The sequence below is a fragment of the Apodemus sylvaticus genome, chromosome 23 (genome assembly GCF_947179515.1).
Source record: "Apodemus sylvaticus chromosome 23, mApoSyl1.1, whole genome shotgun sequence".
Taxonomy (NCBI): Eukaryota; Metazoa; Chordata; class Mammalia; order Rodentia; family Muridae; genus Apodemus; species Apodemus sylvaticus.
Genome location: NC_067494.1, coordinates 204,413 through 223,746, shown reverse-complemented (window position 1 = coordinate 223,746; position 19,334 = coordinate 204,413). Strand labels below are relative to the sequence as shown.

General features: G+C 38.6%; 1 protein-coding gene across 1 annotated transcript in view; it reads right to left on the bottom strand.

The window, feature by feature from the left end:
- Positions 1–19,334, bottom strand: part of Clvs2 (clavesin 2) — a 137,377-nt gene that overhangs the window by 27,104 nt on the left and 90,939 nt on the right. The window contains exon 4 of the mRNA XM_052169641.1: positions 2,639–2,859. Coding sequence (XP_052025601.1) covers positions 2,639–2,859 — 221 coding nt within the window. The remainder of the gene's footprint in view (positions 1–2,638; positions 2,860–19,334) is intronic.

The window sequence follows — 19,334 nt, the reverse complement described above, 5'->3', positions numbered from 1 at the left end:
CAATTCTGGGTTTCTATTTTTGAGATGGGTAGATGGTCCCATCCCTCAACCAGGAGTTGTGCCTAACCTCTAGATATGGTCTCAACAGTCTCTAACTCTCCTATGTTGGGTATTTCAGCTAATGTCTTCTCTGTTGTGTCCTGGGTGCCTCTCACTTACCTGGTGTTTGGGATTGTCTAGTGGCTACCTCTAGTTCCCTATCCCCCACACCTGACCCTTCCCTCCTTTCCCCTCAGCCTCCCCCTCCCTCTCAAGTCTCACTCTTCTTCTACCTCCCATGATTATTTTGTTTCCCCTTCTAGGTAGGACTGAAACATGAAAACTTTGGCTTCCTTCTTCTTGATCTTCATGTGGTTTGTGAGTTGTATCATGGGTATTTGGACTTTTTTTCCTAATATCCACTTATCAGTGAGTACATACCATGTGTTCTTTTGTGACTGAGTTACAACTCTTAGGATAATATCTCCTAATTCTATCCATTTGCCTAAGAATGTCATGAAGTCATTGATTTTAATAGCTGAGTACACTCAATTGTATAAATGTACCATATTTTCTATATCCCTTCTAGATTGTTTCCAGCTTCTAGCTATTACAAATAAAGCTGCTATAAGCATAGTGGAGCATGAGCCCTTGTTATATGTTGGAGTATCTTTTGGATATATGCCCAGGAGTAATATAGTTGGGTCCTTAGGTAATACTATGTCCTATTTTCTGAAAAATTGCCAGGCTGATTTCCAGAGTGCGATTCCACCAGCAATGGAGGAATGTTCCTCTTTCTCTACACCCTTGCCAGCATCTGCTGATACCTGAGTGTTTGATCTTAGCCATTCTGACTGCTATGAAGTAGAATCTCAGGGTTATTTGTTTTGCATTTCCCTGATGACTAAGGATGTTGAACACGTTTTGGGTACTTCTTGGCCTATGAATATTCCTCATTTGAGAATTCTCTGTTTATGTCTGTGTCCTATTTTTAATAAGGTTATTTGATTCTCTGAAGTCTAACTTCTTAAATTCTTTGTATATATTGAATATTAGCCCTCTATTGGATATAGAATTGGTTAAACGGCCTGAGAAAGAAATTAGGGAAACAACACCCTTCATAATAGTGATAAATAATATAAAATACTTTGGTGTGACTCTAACCAAGCAAGTGAAAGATCTGTATGAAAAGAACTTCAATTCTCTGAAGAAAGAAATAGAAGAAAATCTCAGAAAATGTAAAGATGTCCCATGCACATGGATCTGGAGGATTAACATAGTAAAAATGGCCATCTTACCAAAACCAATCTACTGATCCAATGCAATCCCAATTAAAATTCCAACTCACTTCTTCAGAGAGATAAAGAGAGCAATTCTAAAATTCGGTTAGAACAACAAAAAAACCCAGGATATCGAAAACTATTCTCAACAACAGGAGAACTTCTGGGGGAATCACCATCCCTGACCTCAAGTTCTAATACAGAGGAATAGCAATAAAAACAATTGCATGATATTGGTACAGAAATAGGCAGGTAGATCAGTAGAATGGAATTGAAGGCCCAGAAATGAACTCACACAACTATGGTCATTTGATCTTTGACAAAGAAGCCAAAATCATCCAGTGGGGAAAAAAAAAGACAGAATATTTGACCAATGGTGTTGGCTCAAGTGGTGGCTAGCATGTACAAGAATGAGAATTGATCAATTCTCATCTCCTTGTACAAAGCTCAAGTTCAAGTAGATCAAGGACCTCCACATAAAACCAGATACCCTGAATTTAATAGAAGAAAAAAGTGGGAAAGGGCTTCAAACACATCAGCACAGGTAAATTTTCTTAAACAGAAAAATCAGTGACCCAGGCTCTAAGATCCACTACATACAAATGAGATCTCATAAAATTGCAAAGCTTCTGTAAGGCAAAGGATACAATCATCAGGACAAAAAAGCAAGCTACAGATTGGGGAAAAGTCTCCTAAACTTTATATAACTTACTTCCAGAGAGGCAAGTCACAGAGTCATAAAAGAATATACAGGCTTTCTTCCAACAATCTGAAAGTCTCCAGATGAACCCTATTAATCACACACAAACACACACAAACACACACACACACACACACACACACAAACTCACACACACACAGAGTAAGAAGAAAGACTGAAAATATGTTTTAACAAGTTTCTATGAGAAATAAATTTATCAATTTAAAAGAGGCACACTTACATCCCTTTGTATAATACATGTTGTAGTATAACAAGTTTCAGCAGATTTGCTTTCCTTAGGTGACATTTGTCCAACAGCAATTAGTTTTATGAATTTTTGTTTTAGCAACTCTTTTATAGTTAAAATACAAAGTTTTATTTACACACTTGATGATTTTAAATGCAACTTGTTGCTGAACAGAATCTTCAAAAGCTATCAAACAATAATTCAGGAGGTTAATGAATCCTCAGGTTTACTGATACTTATTGTATACAGATATCAAGTGAAGGTAGCTCAGAGGACTAAAGTTGGCCTAAAGACAAACTTGTTAATGTGTGAGGAAATAACTGCAGGGAACTAGAGACACAAAAGTAAAATATGTATGGTCAGGATAGGGAGTTAAACTCAGACTGCCTTCTCCAAGCAGCTTTGTCCCTTCCTGGTCTCTCCATAGCATACCTCTTCATGGATTTGGGGGAGAGTTCCTTGTCCACTTCCTTCACCGGCATGCTATAGGAATCCACGTTGTACTCACTGTCATCATCATACTCATGGTCTAGCAGGGTTCGTGCCCACGTCCCCATGTCATATGGGGGCAGCATTCCTCCAAACTCAGAAGGTAGTATCTCAGGATGAATTAGTTGGTGTAGACTGTTCAGGTTGTTACCATGTAAAAATATCTAGAAATGAAAGGTGAGAGGCAGGGAGGAAACACATAGTGAAAAAGCTAAATATAATTCAAAGGCAATGGGGAAGGGGTGAGTCTAGAAAAACAAATGCAAGAGGCTTATGTTTCTTACAATCTAAGTCTCTCCTCTATTCTATTAAGCAGACAAGATTGTATCATCATATAGCATTTCATATATACGTCCTGAGGATCAAGAAGGTTTAGATTTTGGAAGGACAGATAGTCACTGGGACAAAGACTTAGAATCACAAACATGATTTTCTGCTTCTTTGATAAGGCCATGAACAGAAACTAAGCTCCACATCACCTTGGTGTTGGCTGTGCAAACATAGTCATATTCATAATGAATGCTACTCAGCCTTTTCTCATGAGGGACTTATCAGTTCCAGAGCCATTCAATTTATCAAAGCCAAAAGCTGCCTCCATATCCATTTTTTATTGTCAATAAAATTAGGAATACTGTAACTGCTCTACTGTTGCTTCAGAACTTGAAGTGGATCCCATAAAGAAAATTAAATTGGCATCCTTATAAGAAATGGCAGGCCCATGCCATAGAGGATCTGCATTATTGCCAACACACTCTATCCTAGAGATTTACATATTCATTGTCCAAATTAAAATTAGAACAATGACTTGAAAGGCAAACATATCATAAGTATACTTAAGTAATTTGTATTATTGTGAAAAGAGTATTTTTTTAATTTTTTATTCGATATATTTTTTATTTACATTTCAAATGATTTCCCCTTTTCTAGCCCCCCACTCCCCGAAAGTCCCATAAGCCCTTCTCTCCCCCTGTCCTCCCACCCACCCCTTCCCACTTCCCCATTCTGGTTTTGCTCTATACTGCTTCACTGAGTCTTTCCAGAACCAGGGGCCACTCCTCCTTTCTTCTTGTACCTCATTTGATGTATGGATTATGTTTGGGATATTCCAGTTTTCTAGGTTAATATCCACTTATTAGTGAGTGCATACCATGAGTCACCTTCTAAGTCTGGGTTACCTCACTTAGTATGATGTTTTCCAGCTCCATCCATTTGCCTAAGAATTTCATGAATTCATTGTTTCTAATGGCTGGATAGTACTCCATTGTGTAGATATACCACATTTTTTGCATCCACTCTTCTGTTGAGGGATACCTGGGTTCTTTCCAGCATCTGGCGATTATAAATAGGGCTGCTATGAACATAGTAGAGCATGTATCCTTATTATATGGTAGGGAATCCTCTGGGTATATGCCCAGGAGTGGTATAGCAGGATCTTCTGGAAGTGAGGTGCCCAGTTTTCGGAGGAACCGCCAGACTGATTTCCAGAGTGGTTGTACCAATTTGCAACCTCACCAGCAGTGGAGGACTGTTGCTTTTTCTCCACACCCTCTCCAAAACCTGCTGTCTCCTGAATTTTTAATCTTAGCCATTCTGACTGGTGTAAGATGAAATCTCAGCGTTGTTTTGATTTGCATTTCCCTAATGACTAATGAAATTGAGCATTTTTTAAGATGCTTCTCCGCCATCCGAAGTTCTTCAGGTGAGAATTCTTTGTTTAACTCTGTACCCCATTTTTTAATAGGGTTGTTTGGTTTTCTGGAGTCTAACTTCTTGAGTTCTTTATATATATTGGATATTAGCCCTCTATCTGATGTAGGATTGGTGAAGATCTTTTCTCAATTTGTTGGTTGCCGATTTGTCCTTTTGATGGTGTCCTTTGCCGTACAGAAACTTTGTAATTTTATGAGGTCCCATTTGTCAATTCTTGCTCTTAGAGCATATGCTATTGGTGTTCTGTTCAGAAATATTCTCCCTGTACCAACGTCCTCAAGGGTCTTCCCCAGTTTCTTTTCTATTAGCTTCAGAGTGTCTGGCTTTATGTGGAGGTCCTTGATCCATTTGGATTTGAGCTTAGCACAAGGAGACAAGGATGGATCAATTCGCATTCTTCTGCATGCTGACCTCCAGTTGAACCAGCACCATTTGTTGAAAAGGCTATCTTTTTTCCATTGGATGTTTTCAGCCCCTTTGTCGAGGATCAAGTGGCCATAGGTGTGTGGGTTCATTTCTGGATCTTCAATCCTGTTCCATTGATTCTCCTGCCTGTCACTGTACAAATACCATGCAGTTTTTAACACTATTGCTCTGTAGTATTGCTTGAGGTCAGGGATACTGATTCCCCCAGATTTTCTTTTGTTGCTGAGAATAGTTTTAGCTATCCTGGGTTTTTTGTTATTCCAGATGAATTTGTTAATTGCTCTTTCTAACTCTGTGAAGAATTGAGTTGGGATTTTGATGGGTATTGCACTGAATCTGTATATTGTTTTTGGCAAAATGGCCATTTTAACTATATTGATTCTGCCAATCCATGAGCATGGGAGGTTTTCCCATTTTTTGAGGTCTTCTTCCATTTCCTTCTTTAGAGTCTTGAAGTTCTTGTCATAAAGATCTTTCACATGTTTGGTAAGAGTCACCCCAAGATAATTTATACTGTTTGTGGCTATTGTGAAGGGGATCATTTCCCTAATTTCTTTCTCAGCCTGCTTATCCTTTGAGTATAGGAAGGCCACTGATTTGCTTGTGTTGATTTTATAACCTGCCACTTTGCTGAAGTTGTTTATCAGCTGTAGGAGTTCTCTAGTGGAGTTTTTTGGGTCACTTAGGTAGACTATCATGTCATCTGCAAATAATGATAGTTTGACTTCTTCCTTTCCAATTTGTATCCCTTTGACCTCCTTATGTTGTCGAATTGCCCAAGCTAGTACCTCAAGTACAATATTGAAAAGATAAGGAGAGAGGGGGCAGCCCTGTCTAGTCCCTGATTTTAGTGGGATTGCTTCAAGTTTCTCTCCATTTAGTTTGATGCTGGCTACTGGTTTGCTGTATATTGCTTTTACTATGTTTAGGTATGGGCCTTGAATTCCTGTTCTCTCCAAGACTTTAAGCATGAAAGGATGCTGAATTTTGTCAAATGCTTTTTCAGCATCCAATGAAATGACCATGTGTTTTTTTTCTTTGAGTTTGTTTATGTAGTGGATTGCATTGATGGATTTCCGTATATTAAACCAACCCTGCATTCCCGGGATAAAGCCTACTTGATCATGGTGGATGATTGTTTTGATGTGTTCTTGGATTCGGTTGGCAAGAATTTTATTGAGTATGTGAAAAGAGTATTTAATAAGATAAATCTCAGGTATTTGCTACCTCTATCAAATGCCACCACCTTCTCCATTCTTTTTATTAAGAATCACTTAAATATTTCTATTTTAAAATATTTTTAACATTGCAATTATTAAAAGTACATTTATTAAGATGTTGATATAACAAATCTTTCCTTGAAATAAAATTATACCATTGAATATAAAACAATTTTCAATAGTTAATAATACTCATCACTATTAGTAAGGTCTCTAAAGGAAACATCGCACACTGTGGTTTCTACACATAAAAGAAAATTCTAGCTAGAACTGAGCTGGAAGCTTTCTACCTGCCAGCTGGATTTCATAGTTTCTGAAGGTGCTATAATACTGTTTGGAGAAAAAAAGATATCAGCATTTTTACCTAGCTACTACGTTGCTAACTTCAGTACCAACCTGCCAGGCAAGATTTGGCAACTGGTGTAATACAGTTCCAACTGTTATCAGGGCATCCATTGATTCTTAGATCAGTTTTGAAACATGATCCACAGATGTCTCCATTGTAAAGCAGGTTAAAAACCATAGCAGAGAGATGTATCAATAAATGGGTATGAAATAAAACAGATGTCCCTCAGTGGAAGAGAGGATATAGAAAACGTGTTTCATTTACACAATGTAATACTGCTCAGTTACTAAGAACAAAGGCATCCTGAGTTCTGCAGGCAAATGGATGGAACTAGAAAATATCATCCTGAGTGAGGTAACTAAGATACAAAAGTACATGTACTCACTAAGTAAATATTAGCCAAAAATGTACAGTATATGAAGGACATAATACACAGAACTCAAGAAGGTAAAAAGTTGAAGGGACCAAATGATGATGCCTCAGTCACACTTGGGAGAGAGCAAAAGCAATCATGGTGGGCAGAGAGAGGGAGGGATCTGGGTGAGAGTGGGGACAAGGAGGAGAAAAGGGAACATCATCAGGTACTGGGGGAGCAGGAGTGAAGCCCTTAGGGCCAGCAGAAAGTATGGAAACAGGTAGTTCTGGAGGTGAGAGGTGGGGAAACCCTCTAGAATGTACCTGAGACCTGGGAGGTGACAAAGACTCAGAACTCAAAGGAAGGATCTTTAGATTAAATGCCCAACAGTGTGTAGAGGGTACTTGTAGAGTCTACCTCTAGTAGATACACAAAGTAGGAACCTGTGCCCTCAGCAGACCTTGAGACTAGCTCCACACCCAGACCCACAACACATAGAGGAAGCTTGACTCCCAGTGCTCTAACATGCCCAGGAGAACAGGTATTATGACACACTCAAGATCACAGTTGAGGCCACAACATCTTTCCCAACACGCAGTATAACTTGGACTCCACAGGAACCAGGGAAACACAAACATCATTGCCAGAAAGAGGCATGGGTTCCTTCCAGCTTGCACCTGTACCCGGAGCAAACCCAGGGCTCCGGCTCTACACCCAACCCTATAACACCCAGAGAAAGCTGGATTCCCAAGGGATCTGAAACTACAGGATGTCAGGAGCTTGGTCACACCAGGATTTCAGGATCCCAGAGGTAGCTTTACTACCAGGAGCTCAGACATAAGAATCTCAAGATCACAGGATCGCAGAATCATAGGATCACAGAGACATCTGGACTTGGAAAAGTTCTAACACAACTAGGACCACAGGAGGGACAAGCTGCAGTCAGAGATAGCAAGGGCAGGTAGCATTAGAGATAACCAGCTGGCAAGAGGCAAGCACAAGAACATAAGCAACAGAAACCAAGGATACTTGGCATCATCAGAACCCAGTTCATCCACAACAGCAAGTCCTGTATACCTCAACAAACCAGAAAAGCAAGTTTTAGATCTAAACTTTTATTTGATGAAGATGATAGAGGGCTTTAAGAAGGATATAAATAATTCCCTTAAAGAAATACAGGAGAACACAGAAAAACAGGTAGATGTCTGTACGGGCTAGTTTCATGTGTCAATTTGACACAGGCTGGAGTTATCACAGAGAAAGGAGTTTCAGTTGGGGAAGTGCCTCCATGAGATCCAGTTGTGGGGCGTTTTCTCAATTAGTGATCAAGTGGGGAGGGCCCCTTGTGGGTGGTACCACCTTTGGGCTGGTGCTCTTGGGTTCTATAAGAGAGCAGGCTGAGCAAGCCAGGGGAAGCAAGCCAGTAAGAAACATCCCCCCATCGCCTCTGCATCAGCTCCTGCTTCCTGACCTGCTTGAGTTCCAGTCCTGACTTCCTTTAGTGATGAACTGCAACGTGGAAGTGTAAGCTCAATAAACCCTTTCCTCCCCAACTTGCTTCTTGGTCATGATGTTTGTGCAGGAATAGAAACTCTAAGATAGATGTCCTTAAAGAGGAAACAAAAAAATCCCTGAAAGAATTACAGGAAAAAAACAATCAAATAGGTGAAGGAATTGAGCAAAATCTGCAAGGATCTAAAAATGGAAATAGAAACAATAAAGAAATCACAACAGGAGATAACTCTAGAGATAGAAAAACTAGAAAAAATATCAGGAGTCATAGATGCATGCATCACCAACAGAATATAAGAGATAGAAGACAGAATCTCATTTGCAGAAGATACTATAGAAAACATTGACACAATTGTCAAAGAAAATGCAAAATGAGAGACTTCTTAAGTCTCTCATGGGCCCTTCATGGGCCAAGAATTACCCAAAGAAATGTTCAACATCCTTAGTCATCAGGGAAATGCAAAACAAAACAACCCTGAGTTTCCACCTCACACCAGTCAGAAATCCTAAGATCAAAAACTCATGTGACAGCAGAAGCTGGTGAGGATGTGGAGAAAGATGAACACTCCTCCATTGCTGGTGGGATTGCAAGCTGGTACTACCACTCTGGAAATCAGTCTGGTGGTTCCTCAGAAAACTGGACCTTAAGACCCAGCTATACCACTCCTGGGCATATACCCAAAAGATGTTCCAACATATAACAAGGACACCTCCTCCACTATGTTCACCAGCCTTATTTATAATAGCCACAATCTGGAAAAGACCCAAATGTCCTTCAACAGTAGAATGGAAATTAGAAAATGTGGGACATTTACACAATTGAGTACTATTCAGCTATTAAAAACAATGACTTCATGAAATTCTTAGGCAAATGGATGGAACTAGAAAATATCATCCTGAGGGAGGTAACCCAATCAGAAAAGAACACACATGGCATGCATTTACTGATAAGTGGATATTATCTCAAAAATCTCTGTGTACCCAAGATACAATTCACAGAGCACATGAAGCTCAAGAAGAAGGAAGACAAAAGAGTGGATGCTTCAGTCCTTCTTAGGAGAACAAAATACTCACAGGAAGAAATATGGAGACAGTGTGTGGAGCAGAGAATAAAGGAAAGGACATCCAGAGACTGCCCCACCAGAGTATCCATTCCATATAGAGTCACCAAACCCAGACACTATTGAGGATGCCAAGAAGTGCTTGCTAAAATGACCATAATATAGCTGTCTCCTGAGAGTCTTTGCCAGATCCTGACAAATACAGAGGTGGATGGTTGTAGCCATCCATTGTACTGAGCACAGGGTCCCCAAAAGAAGAGGTAGAGAAAAGACTGAAGAAGCTGAAGGGTTTTGCTTCCCCATAGGAAAAAAAAAAAGAATATCAAGCAACCAGACTCTCCAGAGCTCCTGGGAACTAAACCACCAACCCAAAGGTACACATGGCATGACCCACAGCTCTAGCCACATATGTAGCAGAAGATGGCCTTGCCATGGATCAATGGGAATAGACACCCTTGGTCCTGCAAAGGCTCGATGCCTCAGTGAAGGACAATCCCTGGGCAAAGGAGTGGGAGAGGATGGGTGGGTAGAAGAGCACCCTCATAGAAGCAGGGGGGGTGGTTTAGGAGGTTTTGGGGGGAGGGGACCAGAAAAAATAATTTGAAATGTAAATTAAAAAATATCCAATAAAAGTAAGAAAGAAGAAAGAAAGGGCATTAAGTGGAGGGATGGGTTTCTATCCTAGAGTCAATAACTCTGACCCAGAATTGTTCCTTTCTAAAAGGACTGAAAGGACAAAAATGGAGAAGAGACTGAGGAAAAGGAGGTCTAGTGACTGGCTCAAATTGTGATCCAGCTCAAGGGAAGGCACCAAGCCCTGACATTATTACTGATGCTATGATGTGCTTACAGACAGAAGCCTAGAATGGCTACCCTTCAAGAGGCCCAATAAGCAGCTGACTGAGACAGAAGCATATACTTACATCCAACCAATGGACTGAAGTAGGAGATCCCTGTGGTTGAATTAGAGAAAGGCTGGAAAAAGTTGTGGAGGAGGGTAACCGCATAGGTAAACCAACAGTCTCAACTAACCTAGACTCCTGAGATCTCTGAGACACTGATCCACCAACCAGGCAGTATACACTAGCTGATATGAGGCCCTCCTGACACATATACAGCAGAAGACTTCCTGGTCTGTCCTCAGTGAGAGAAAATACACCTAACCCTCAAGAGATTTGGAGCCCCAGAGAATGGGGAGGTCTAGTGGATGGGTGTGTGGGGTCATCCTCTTGAAGAAGATGGTATGTGGAAAAATGGGATGAAGAACTGTTGGAGGGTGGACCAGGAGGAGGATAATGACTGGACTGTAAACAAAAGATTAAAGATAATTTTAAAAAAGAAGTGCTGAGAATCTGTGATGATTGAGTGCTCAGCTCTAAAAAAAAATATATATAATATATATATGATATATATATATATATACATATGTATACATATATGTACATACATATATTTATGGATTCTGAGATTAGCAATTGATAAATGAGAACTTCTGAAACTGAAAACTTTCTGTAAGGCAACCTTACAGGGACAAATTGGCAACCTACATGTTAAGAAAAAAAAACTTCACTGACCCCCACATCCAATAGAGGGCTAATATACAAAATATATACAGAACTCAAGGATCTAACCTCCAAAAAATCCCAATCAAAACATGGGGGAAAAAACTAAGTAGTGACTTCACAACAAAGGAATCTTGAATGGCTGAGAAACACCTAAAGAAATGTTCAAAGTCCTTAGTCATCAGGGAAATGCAAAGCAAAATGACTCTGAGATTCCACCTTACACCAATCAGAATGGTTACCAAAACCTCATGTGACAGCACATGTTAGCCGGGATGTTTAGAGAGAGGACCACTTCTCCACTGTTGGTGGGAGTGCAAACTTGTTGATTGCACTGGAAATCAATCTGGAGGTTCATCAGAAAATTGGATATAGATCTGCCTGAAGAACCAGATAGACAACCCTTGGACACATACACAAAAGATGTCCCACTATACCATAGGAGCACATGCCCCACTATGTTCATAGCAGCCTTGTTTGTGAAAAACATGTTTTATATTATACTATTCAAGGTTCCAGGATCATTGCAGAAGAAAGGGGAGAAAGACTTGAAATTATTCTTTCTGGACATGGCCTAGTCAATGAAGTCATGATCTCACAGTACCTGTATTTTCATTGTAACAACTTTGCATTAGATTGGGCCTACCAACAGATAATCATGAGATGGAGGGGGATGCTCACATAATCCTACTCTTCCCTGCTGACATACTGGACAGTGATTCTTATGGGATTAATCATTTTCTGTAATGCCCACTTATGAGACCACAGACTGCAATGGTCACATAGAAGACCCTGGTTAAACTCAGTGAATAAGGAGGTGAGGTTTGGGGTGATGGGGTAAAAAGAAACAAGGGAAGATGGATGACAGTAATTATAATACAGTGCATATGCATATACATGTGCATATATTACATTATGCACGTGTGTAAAATTGTCAAAAACCAAACTTTGGAAAGTTAAAATGTATGTGATAGGTAAGTCTTCTTTTCTAGTCAAGTTTTCATTATCAGTACCTTATGTTCCCAATCTGATGAGAGATTTTTAAAGTGTAACTTGTGTTTTCTTCATTTTCTTTTCTATCATCACAAAAATATAGATCTACCCCTCAAAAAAAGCATCATTGGTATCATACACAAATTTTTATAATATTTATTGTAAGAGTATAGTTTATAAGTAACTTAATTTCACACAGTGGATTCAAGATGAACAGGCTAACCACATTCATATTTATTGTCTGTACCTTTAGAATCCACAGAAGTTAATATATATCCATATATATATTATACTATATCTCCATATCATTATGTAAACTCAGAGAGAGGAAACATAAGTACACTATTACTTTTCACAATTTATGGAGGATTCAAAACAGATATGAGGCAAACCTTGGCCAAAGTATACAAAACAAATTTCTAAATAGGTTATTACAGTGGTGGAAGATGCCCTCTGCCTCATTGTAAGCATGGTTACTTGAAAGCATAACACCTTCTTACTGCAGTTTGTAACACATACATACACACACACACACACACACACACACACATCACAACAATATTCCTCAGTCAGAAATAATTTTGCTAGAAAATATGCTTCTAAATACTTTATCATATCATCTATCTAACTTTGAAACAATCATATATATTATACCACATAAGAATATTCTATCAAGTCATGAAGGTGCTATGGTTAAAAACAATCCTTAGAGAAGTACATTCTGGAGCACTGTTACTGTTACTTCCTCCCTGCACATCACTTTCAGCACTGGCAGTGATTCCACTCTCAATAACGAAATAGAACAGTCAGCTGAGATCCACCTATGAGCATCTGTGCCCATGTGTTCTGCCTTACTAGTAGAACAGAGAAAATATAAACTTCACAAACACCAACTATCCCACTGGCAAAACAAAATACATTGTTTTTCCTCAACTCAGATTTATTTCCCAACAATTATCTCTTGTTTTTCTCATATTAAAAACTTAACCTCTCTTTCCCATCCAAAGCAAAATACAAAAAGCTTGTAACCCAAAATATCCAGGAAATCCAGGACACAATGAGAAAGCCAAATCTAAGGATTATAGGCATTGATGAGAGTGAAGATTTACAACTTAAAGGGCCAGCAAATATCTTCAACAAAATTATGGAAGAAAACTTCCCTATCCTAAAGAGAGGGATGCCCATGAATATACAAGAAGCCTACAGAACTCCAAACAGACTGAACCAGAACAGAAACACCTCCTGTCACATAATAATCAAAACCCCAAATGTACTAAACAAAGAAAGAATACTTAGGGCAGTAAGAGAAAAAGGGCAAGTAACATATAAAGGAAGACCTATCAGAATTACACCAGATTTCTCACCAGAGACCATGAAAGCTAGAAGATGCTAGGTGGAACTCATGCAGACTCTAAGAGAACACAAATGCCAGCCGAGACTACAATACCCAGCGAAACTTTCAATTACTATAGACGGAGAAACCAAGATATTCCATGACAAAACCAAATTTACACAATATCTTTCTACAAACACAGCCCTACAAAGGATAATAGGGGGGAAACACCATTACAACGAGGGAAACTATACCCTAGAAAGAGCAGGATATTAAGCTTCTTTCATCAAACTCAAAGAAGATAACCACACACGTATAAAATTAAAATAAAAAAATGATACGAAGCAATAACCACTACTCCTTGATATCTCTTAACATCAATGGACTCAATTCCCCAATAAAAAGACATAGACTAACAGACTGGTTATGTAAACAGGACCCTACATTTTGCTGCATACAGGAAACACACCTCAGTGTGTCAAAGACAAAAACTACCTTAGAGTAAAAGGCTGGAAGACAATTCTACAAGCAAATGGTCCCAGGAAAAAAGCCAGAGTCGCCATTCTAATTTCAGATAAAATTGACTTTCAACCTAATGTCATCAAAAGAGACATGGAAAGTCACTACTTGCTGGTCAAAGGAAAAATCCAACAAGAAGAACTCTCAATCCTGAACATATATGACCCAAATACAAGGGCGCCCTCATTCATAAAAGAAACTTTACTAAAGCTCAAAGTACACATTGCACCTAACACAATAATTGTGGGTGACTTCAACACTCCACTCTCACCAATGGACCGATCAGGAAAACAGAAACTAAACAGGGAGACAGTGAAACTAATTAAAGCTTTGAACCAATTGGAGTTAACAGATATATATAGAACTTTTCATCCCAAAGCAAAAGAATATACCTTTTTCTCAGCCCCTCATGGTACCTTCTCCAAAATAGATCATATAGTTGGTCACAAGACAGACCTCAACAAATATAAGAAGATCGAACTAATCACATGCCTCCTATCAGATCACTATGGAGTAAAAGTGGTCTTTAATAACTGTAAAAACAACAGAAAGCCCACATACACATGGAAACTGAACAATACTTTACTCAATGATACCTTGGTAAAGGAAGAAATAAAGAAAGAAATCAAAGATTTCTTAGAATTTAATGAAAATGAAGGCACAACATACACAAATCTATGGGACACAATGAAAGCAGTGCTAAGAGGAAAACTCATAGCTTTGAGTGCCTCCAAAAAGAAATTCGAGAGAGCATACACTAGAAGATTAACTGAACAACTGAAAGCCCTGGAACAAGAAGAAACTAATTCACCCAGGAGGAGAAGAAGACAGGAAATCATCAAACTCAGGGCTGAAATCAATCAAGTAGAAACCAAGAGAACCATACAAAGAATCAACAAAACCAAAAGCTGGTTCTTTGAAAAAATCAACAAGATAGATAAACCCTTAGCCAGACTAACCAAAGGGCACAGAGAAAGTATCCAAATTAACAAAATTAGAAATGAAAACGGAGATATTACAACAGAAACCGAGGAAATTCAAAAAATCGTCAGATCCTACTACAAAAACCTGTACTCAACACAACTGGAGAATCTGAAGGAAATGGACATTCTTAGACAGATACCAATTACCAAAATTAAACCAGGATCAAATAGACCATCTAAACAGACCCATAACCCCTAAAGAAATAGAAGGGGTCATAGATAGGCTTCTGACCAAAAAAAGCACAGGACCAGATGGTTTCAGTGCAGAAGTCTATCAGACCTTCAAAGAAGTCTTAACACCAATACTCTTCAAACTTTTCCACCAAATAGAAACAGAAGGAACACTACCCAACTCCTTCTACGAAGCCACTATTATGCTGATACCAAAACCACACAAAGATCCAACTAAGAAAGAGAATTTCAGGCCAATTTCCCTTATGAATATCGATGCAAAAATACTCAATAAAATTCTTGCCAACCAAATCCAAGAACACCTAAAAAGGATCATCCACCATGATCAAGTAGGCTTCATCCCAGGGATGCAGGGATGTTTCAATATAAGGAAATCCATAAATGCTATCCACTACATAAACAAACTCAAAGAAAAAAAACCACATGATCATTTCATTAGATGCTGAAAAAGCATTTGACAAAATTCAGCATCCTTTCATGCTAAAAGTCTTGGAAAAGACAGGAATTCAAGGCCCATATCTAAACATAGTAAAAGCAATATACAGCAAACTGGTAGCCAACATCAAACTAAATAGAGAGAAACTTGAAGCAATCCCACTAAAATCAGGGACTAGATAAGGCTGCCCCCTCTCTCAATATCTTTTCAACATAGTTCTTGAAGTCCTAGCTAGAGCAATTAGACAACATAAGGAAGTCAAAGGGATACAAATTGGAAAGGAAGAAGTCAAACTATCACTATTTGCAGATGATATGATCGTATACTTAAGTGACCCCAAAAACTCTTCTAGAGAACTCCTACAGCTGATAAACAACTTCAGCAAAGTGGCTGGCAACAAAATCAACGCAAGCAAAACAGTAGCCTTTATATATTCAAAGGATAAGCAGACTGAGAAAGAAATTAGGGAAATGACCCCCTTCACAATAGGTACAAACAGCATAAAGTATCTTGGGGTGACTCTAACCAAACAAGTGAAAGACCTATATGACAAGATCTCTGAAGAAGGAAATCGAAGAAGATCTCAGAAAATGGAAAAATCTTCCATGCTCGTGGATTGACAGGATTAATATAGTTGAAATGGCCATCCTGCCAAAGGCAATCTACAGATTCAATGCTATCCCCATAAAAATCCCAACCCAGTTCTTCATAGAGCTAGAAAGAGCAATTCTCAAATTCATCTGGAATAACAAAAAAAACCAGGATAGCTAAAACTATTCTCAACAGTAAAAGAACTTCAGGGGGATTCAGTATCCCAGACTTTAAACTCTACTACAGAGCAATAGTGATAAAACCAAGCAGTATAGGGCAAATCCAGAACAGGGAAGTGGGAAGAGTTGGGTGGGAAAACAGGGGGAGGGAAGGGGGCTGATGGGATTTTCAGGGAGTGGGGGTCCAGAAGAGGGGAAATCATTTGAAATGTAAATAAAAATTATATCAATAAATTAAAAAAAAACTGCATGGTATTGGTACTATATCAGGCAAACAGGTCAATGGAATAGGATTGAAGACCCAGAAATGAACCAACACACCTATGGTCACTTGATCTTTGACAAAGGAGCTGAAAGCATCCAGTGGAAAAAAGATAGTCTTTTCAACAAATGGTGCTGGTTCAATTGGAGGTCAGCATGCAGAAGAATGCGCATGAATCCATTCTTATCTCCTTGTACCAAGCTCAACTCCAAATGGATCAAGGACCTCCACATAAAACCTGACACACTGAAACTAATCGAAAAGAAACTGGGGAAGACCCTGGAGGACATGAGCACAGGGGAAAAGTTCCTGAATAGAACACCAATAGCTTATGCTCTAAGATCAAGAATTGACAAATGGGACCTCATAAAACTACAAAGTTTCTGTAAGACAAAGGACACCGTCAAAAGGACAAAACGTCAACCAACGGACTGGGAAAGGATCTTCACCAACCCTAAATCCGACAGAGGGCTAATATTTAATATATACAAAGAACTCAAGAAAGTAGAACCCAGAGAACCAAATAACCCCATTAAAGATTGGGGTACGGAGCTAAACAAAAAAATGTTCACATGAAGAACTTCAGAGAACTGAGAAACACCTTAAGAAATGTTCAACATCATTAATCATTAGGGAAATGCAAATCAAAACAACCCTGAGATTTCACCTCACACCAGTCAGAATGGCTAAGGTCAAAAACTCAGGAGACAGCAGATGTTGGCGAGGATGTGGAGAAAGAGGAACACTCCTCCACTGCTGGTGGGATTGCAAGATGGTGCAACCACTTTGAAAATCAGTCTGACGGTTCCTCAGAAAACTGGGTATGACACTTCCTGAGGACCCTGTTATACCACTCCTGGGCATATATCCAGAGGATTCTTCAGCATGCAATAAGGACACATGCTCCACTATGTTCATAGCAGCCCTATTTGTAGTAGCCAGAAGTAAGAAAGAACCTAGGTGTCCTTCAATGGAGGAATGGATACAAAAAAAATGCGGTATATTTACACAATGGAGTACTATTCAGCCAGTAGAAACAATGAATTCATGAAATTCTTAGACAAATGGATGGAGCTAGAGAACATCATACTAAGTGAGGTAACCCAGTCTCAAAAGATCAGTCATGGTATGCACTCACTGATAAGTGGATATTAGCCTAGAAACTTTGAATGCCCAGTACATAATCCACAAATTAAATGATGTCCAAAAAGAATGGAGGAGTGGCCCCTGGTTCTGGAAAGACTCAGTGCAAGAGTATAGGGGAATTCCAGAACAGGGAAGTGGGAAGGGGTGGATGGAAGAACAGAGGGACGGAAGAGGGCTTATGGGACTTGCAGGGAGTGGGGACCCAGAAAAGGGGAAATCATTTGAAATGTAAATAAAAAATATATTGACTCAGTGAAGCAGTATAGGGCAAAACCAGAACGGGGAAGTGGGAAGGGTGGATGGGAGAACAGGGGGAGAGAAGGGGGCTTATGGGACTTTCGGGGAGTGGGGGGCTAGAAAAGGGGAAACCATTGGAAATGTAAATAAAAAATATATCGAATAAAATATATATATATCAATAATTAAAAAAAAATAGTGAGACTGGTTGAACACCCAAACACATGCAATGCTGGGCTAAACCACAAAAGATCTAGTGAACCCTATTTTCTTCAAGCTTGTCTCATACTACCTTCCCCCACAGTTAATTCTACAGATTTTCTACTCTCTTTGTTTTTGTTCAGTATCTTGGACAAACACTGGCCTAAGACATGTGACTTTTCTATCCCTTTTCTGCTATTTTTTCACATTTAATTCTGAACTTCTATATGTTCTACTAGTAGCAATATACAGCAAATTATTTAATCTTACAAGGTTCATTTTCTACCTGTAAAAGAAAAGGAAAAAGATCTTACCCTACAGCATTGTTGAAGGTGTTAAATAAAACACATATAATGCCTTGAGAACAGCAAGTAGCAAGAGTGAACATACAGAAGTGGAATTTGTACTAAAATCCCCAGCAGATATTTGGGATAGCCTTATTGCCACTTCATTAAACAAAGCTTAAAGGTGCATTTGCACTTTTAAGCACTTCTATGTACTTTTGAATTCTAAAATATGCATAATTTCATATATAATGGTAGAAATAACTCAGTATAAATTATAGTTGTTTGCAGAGTTCTTTCTCCTGAAGTACTGGAATATTTTTAACAAATCCCCACACTGTCAAAACCCTCTGCTTGCTATTGCTTGATGTGAACACATAATTATTGCACTTTCATGCTTGGAATGATAACTTGGCAAGACTGGAAAACATGGAATGCTTAATCACTGAGATTCACATTGCTGTTGTCATCCACATAGCTTTAGAATTAGTATACTTTACAATGTCACTTCATGATTAGCACAGGAAGGTATATACAACTGGAATCTTTGAAGGCATATACTGGGTTGACATTTTCCCATCTGTTTCTACAAGGAAGCAAATTGCTTATCAATTCTCAAACTTCCTTTCTCAGCATAGAAATAGGAGAGTATGTTTACTAAATTTACTTTTCAGAATTCAACATAAAATCAGTAATCAAATTCTGGCAAAGAAGAACTAGGAACTGATTGATCTATGGGTACAAATTATCCAAGTTACAGGTGGATAAAGAAAATAAGACAATGACTTCAGCTAAAGAGAGAAATATATTTCTCTCTTTAGCTGAAGAAATATATATATATATATGTATATATATATATATATATATATACATATATATATATTTCTTAAGCTACAAAAGGTTTGAAATGTTTTCACCACAAAGAAACACACTAATTTTCAAAGGGAGCACATATGATTACCCTCATTTGAATTGTTTAAAATGTATATGTTTAAATACATAGTTGAGCAATGTTTTAAATTTATTTTACACAGCTGTTAAATGGATAAATGAAATTCTGTGCAATTAAATACATTTTAAAATTCTGTGTT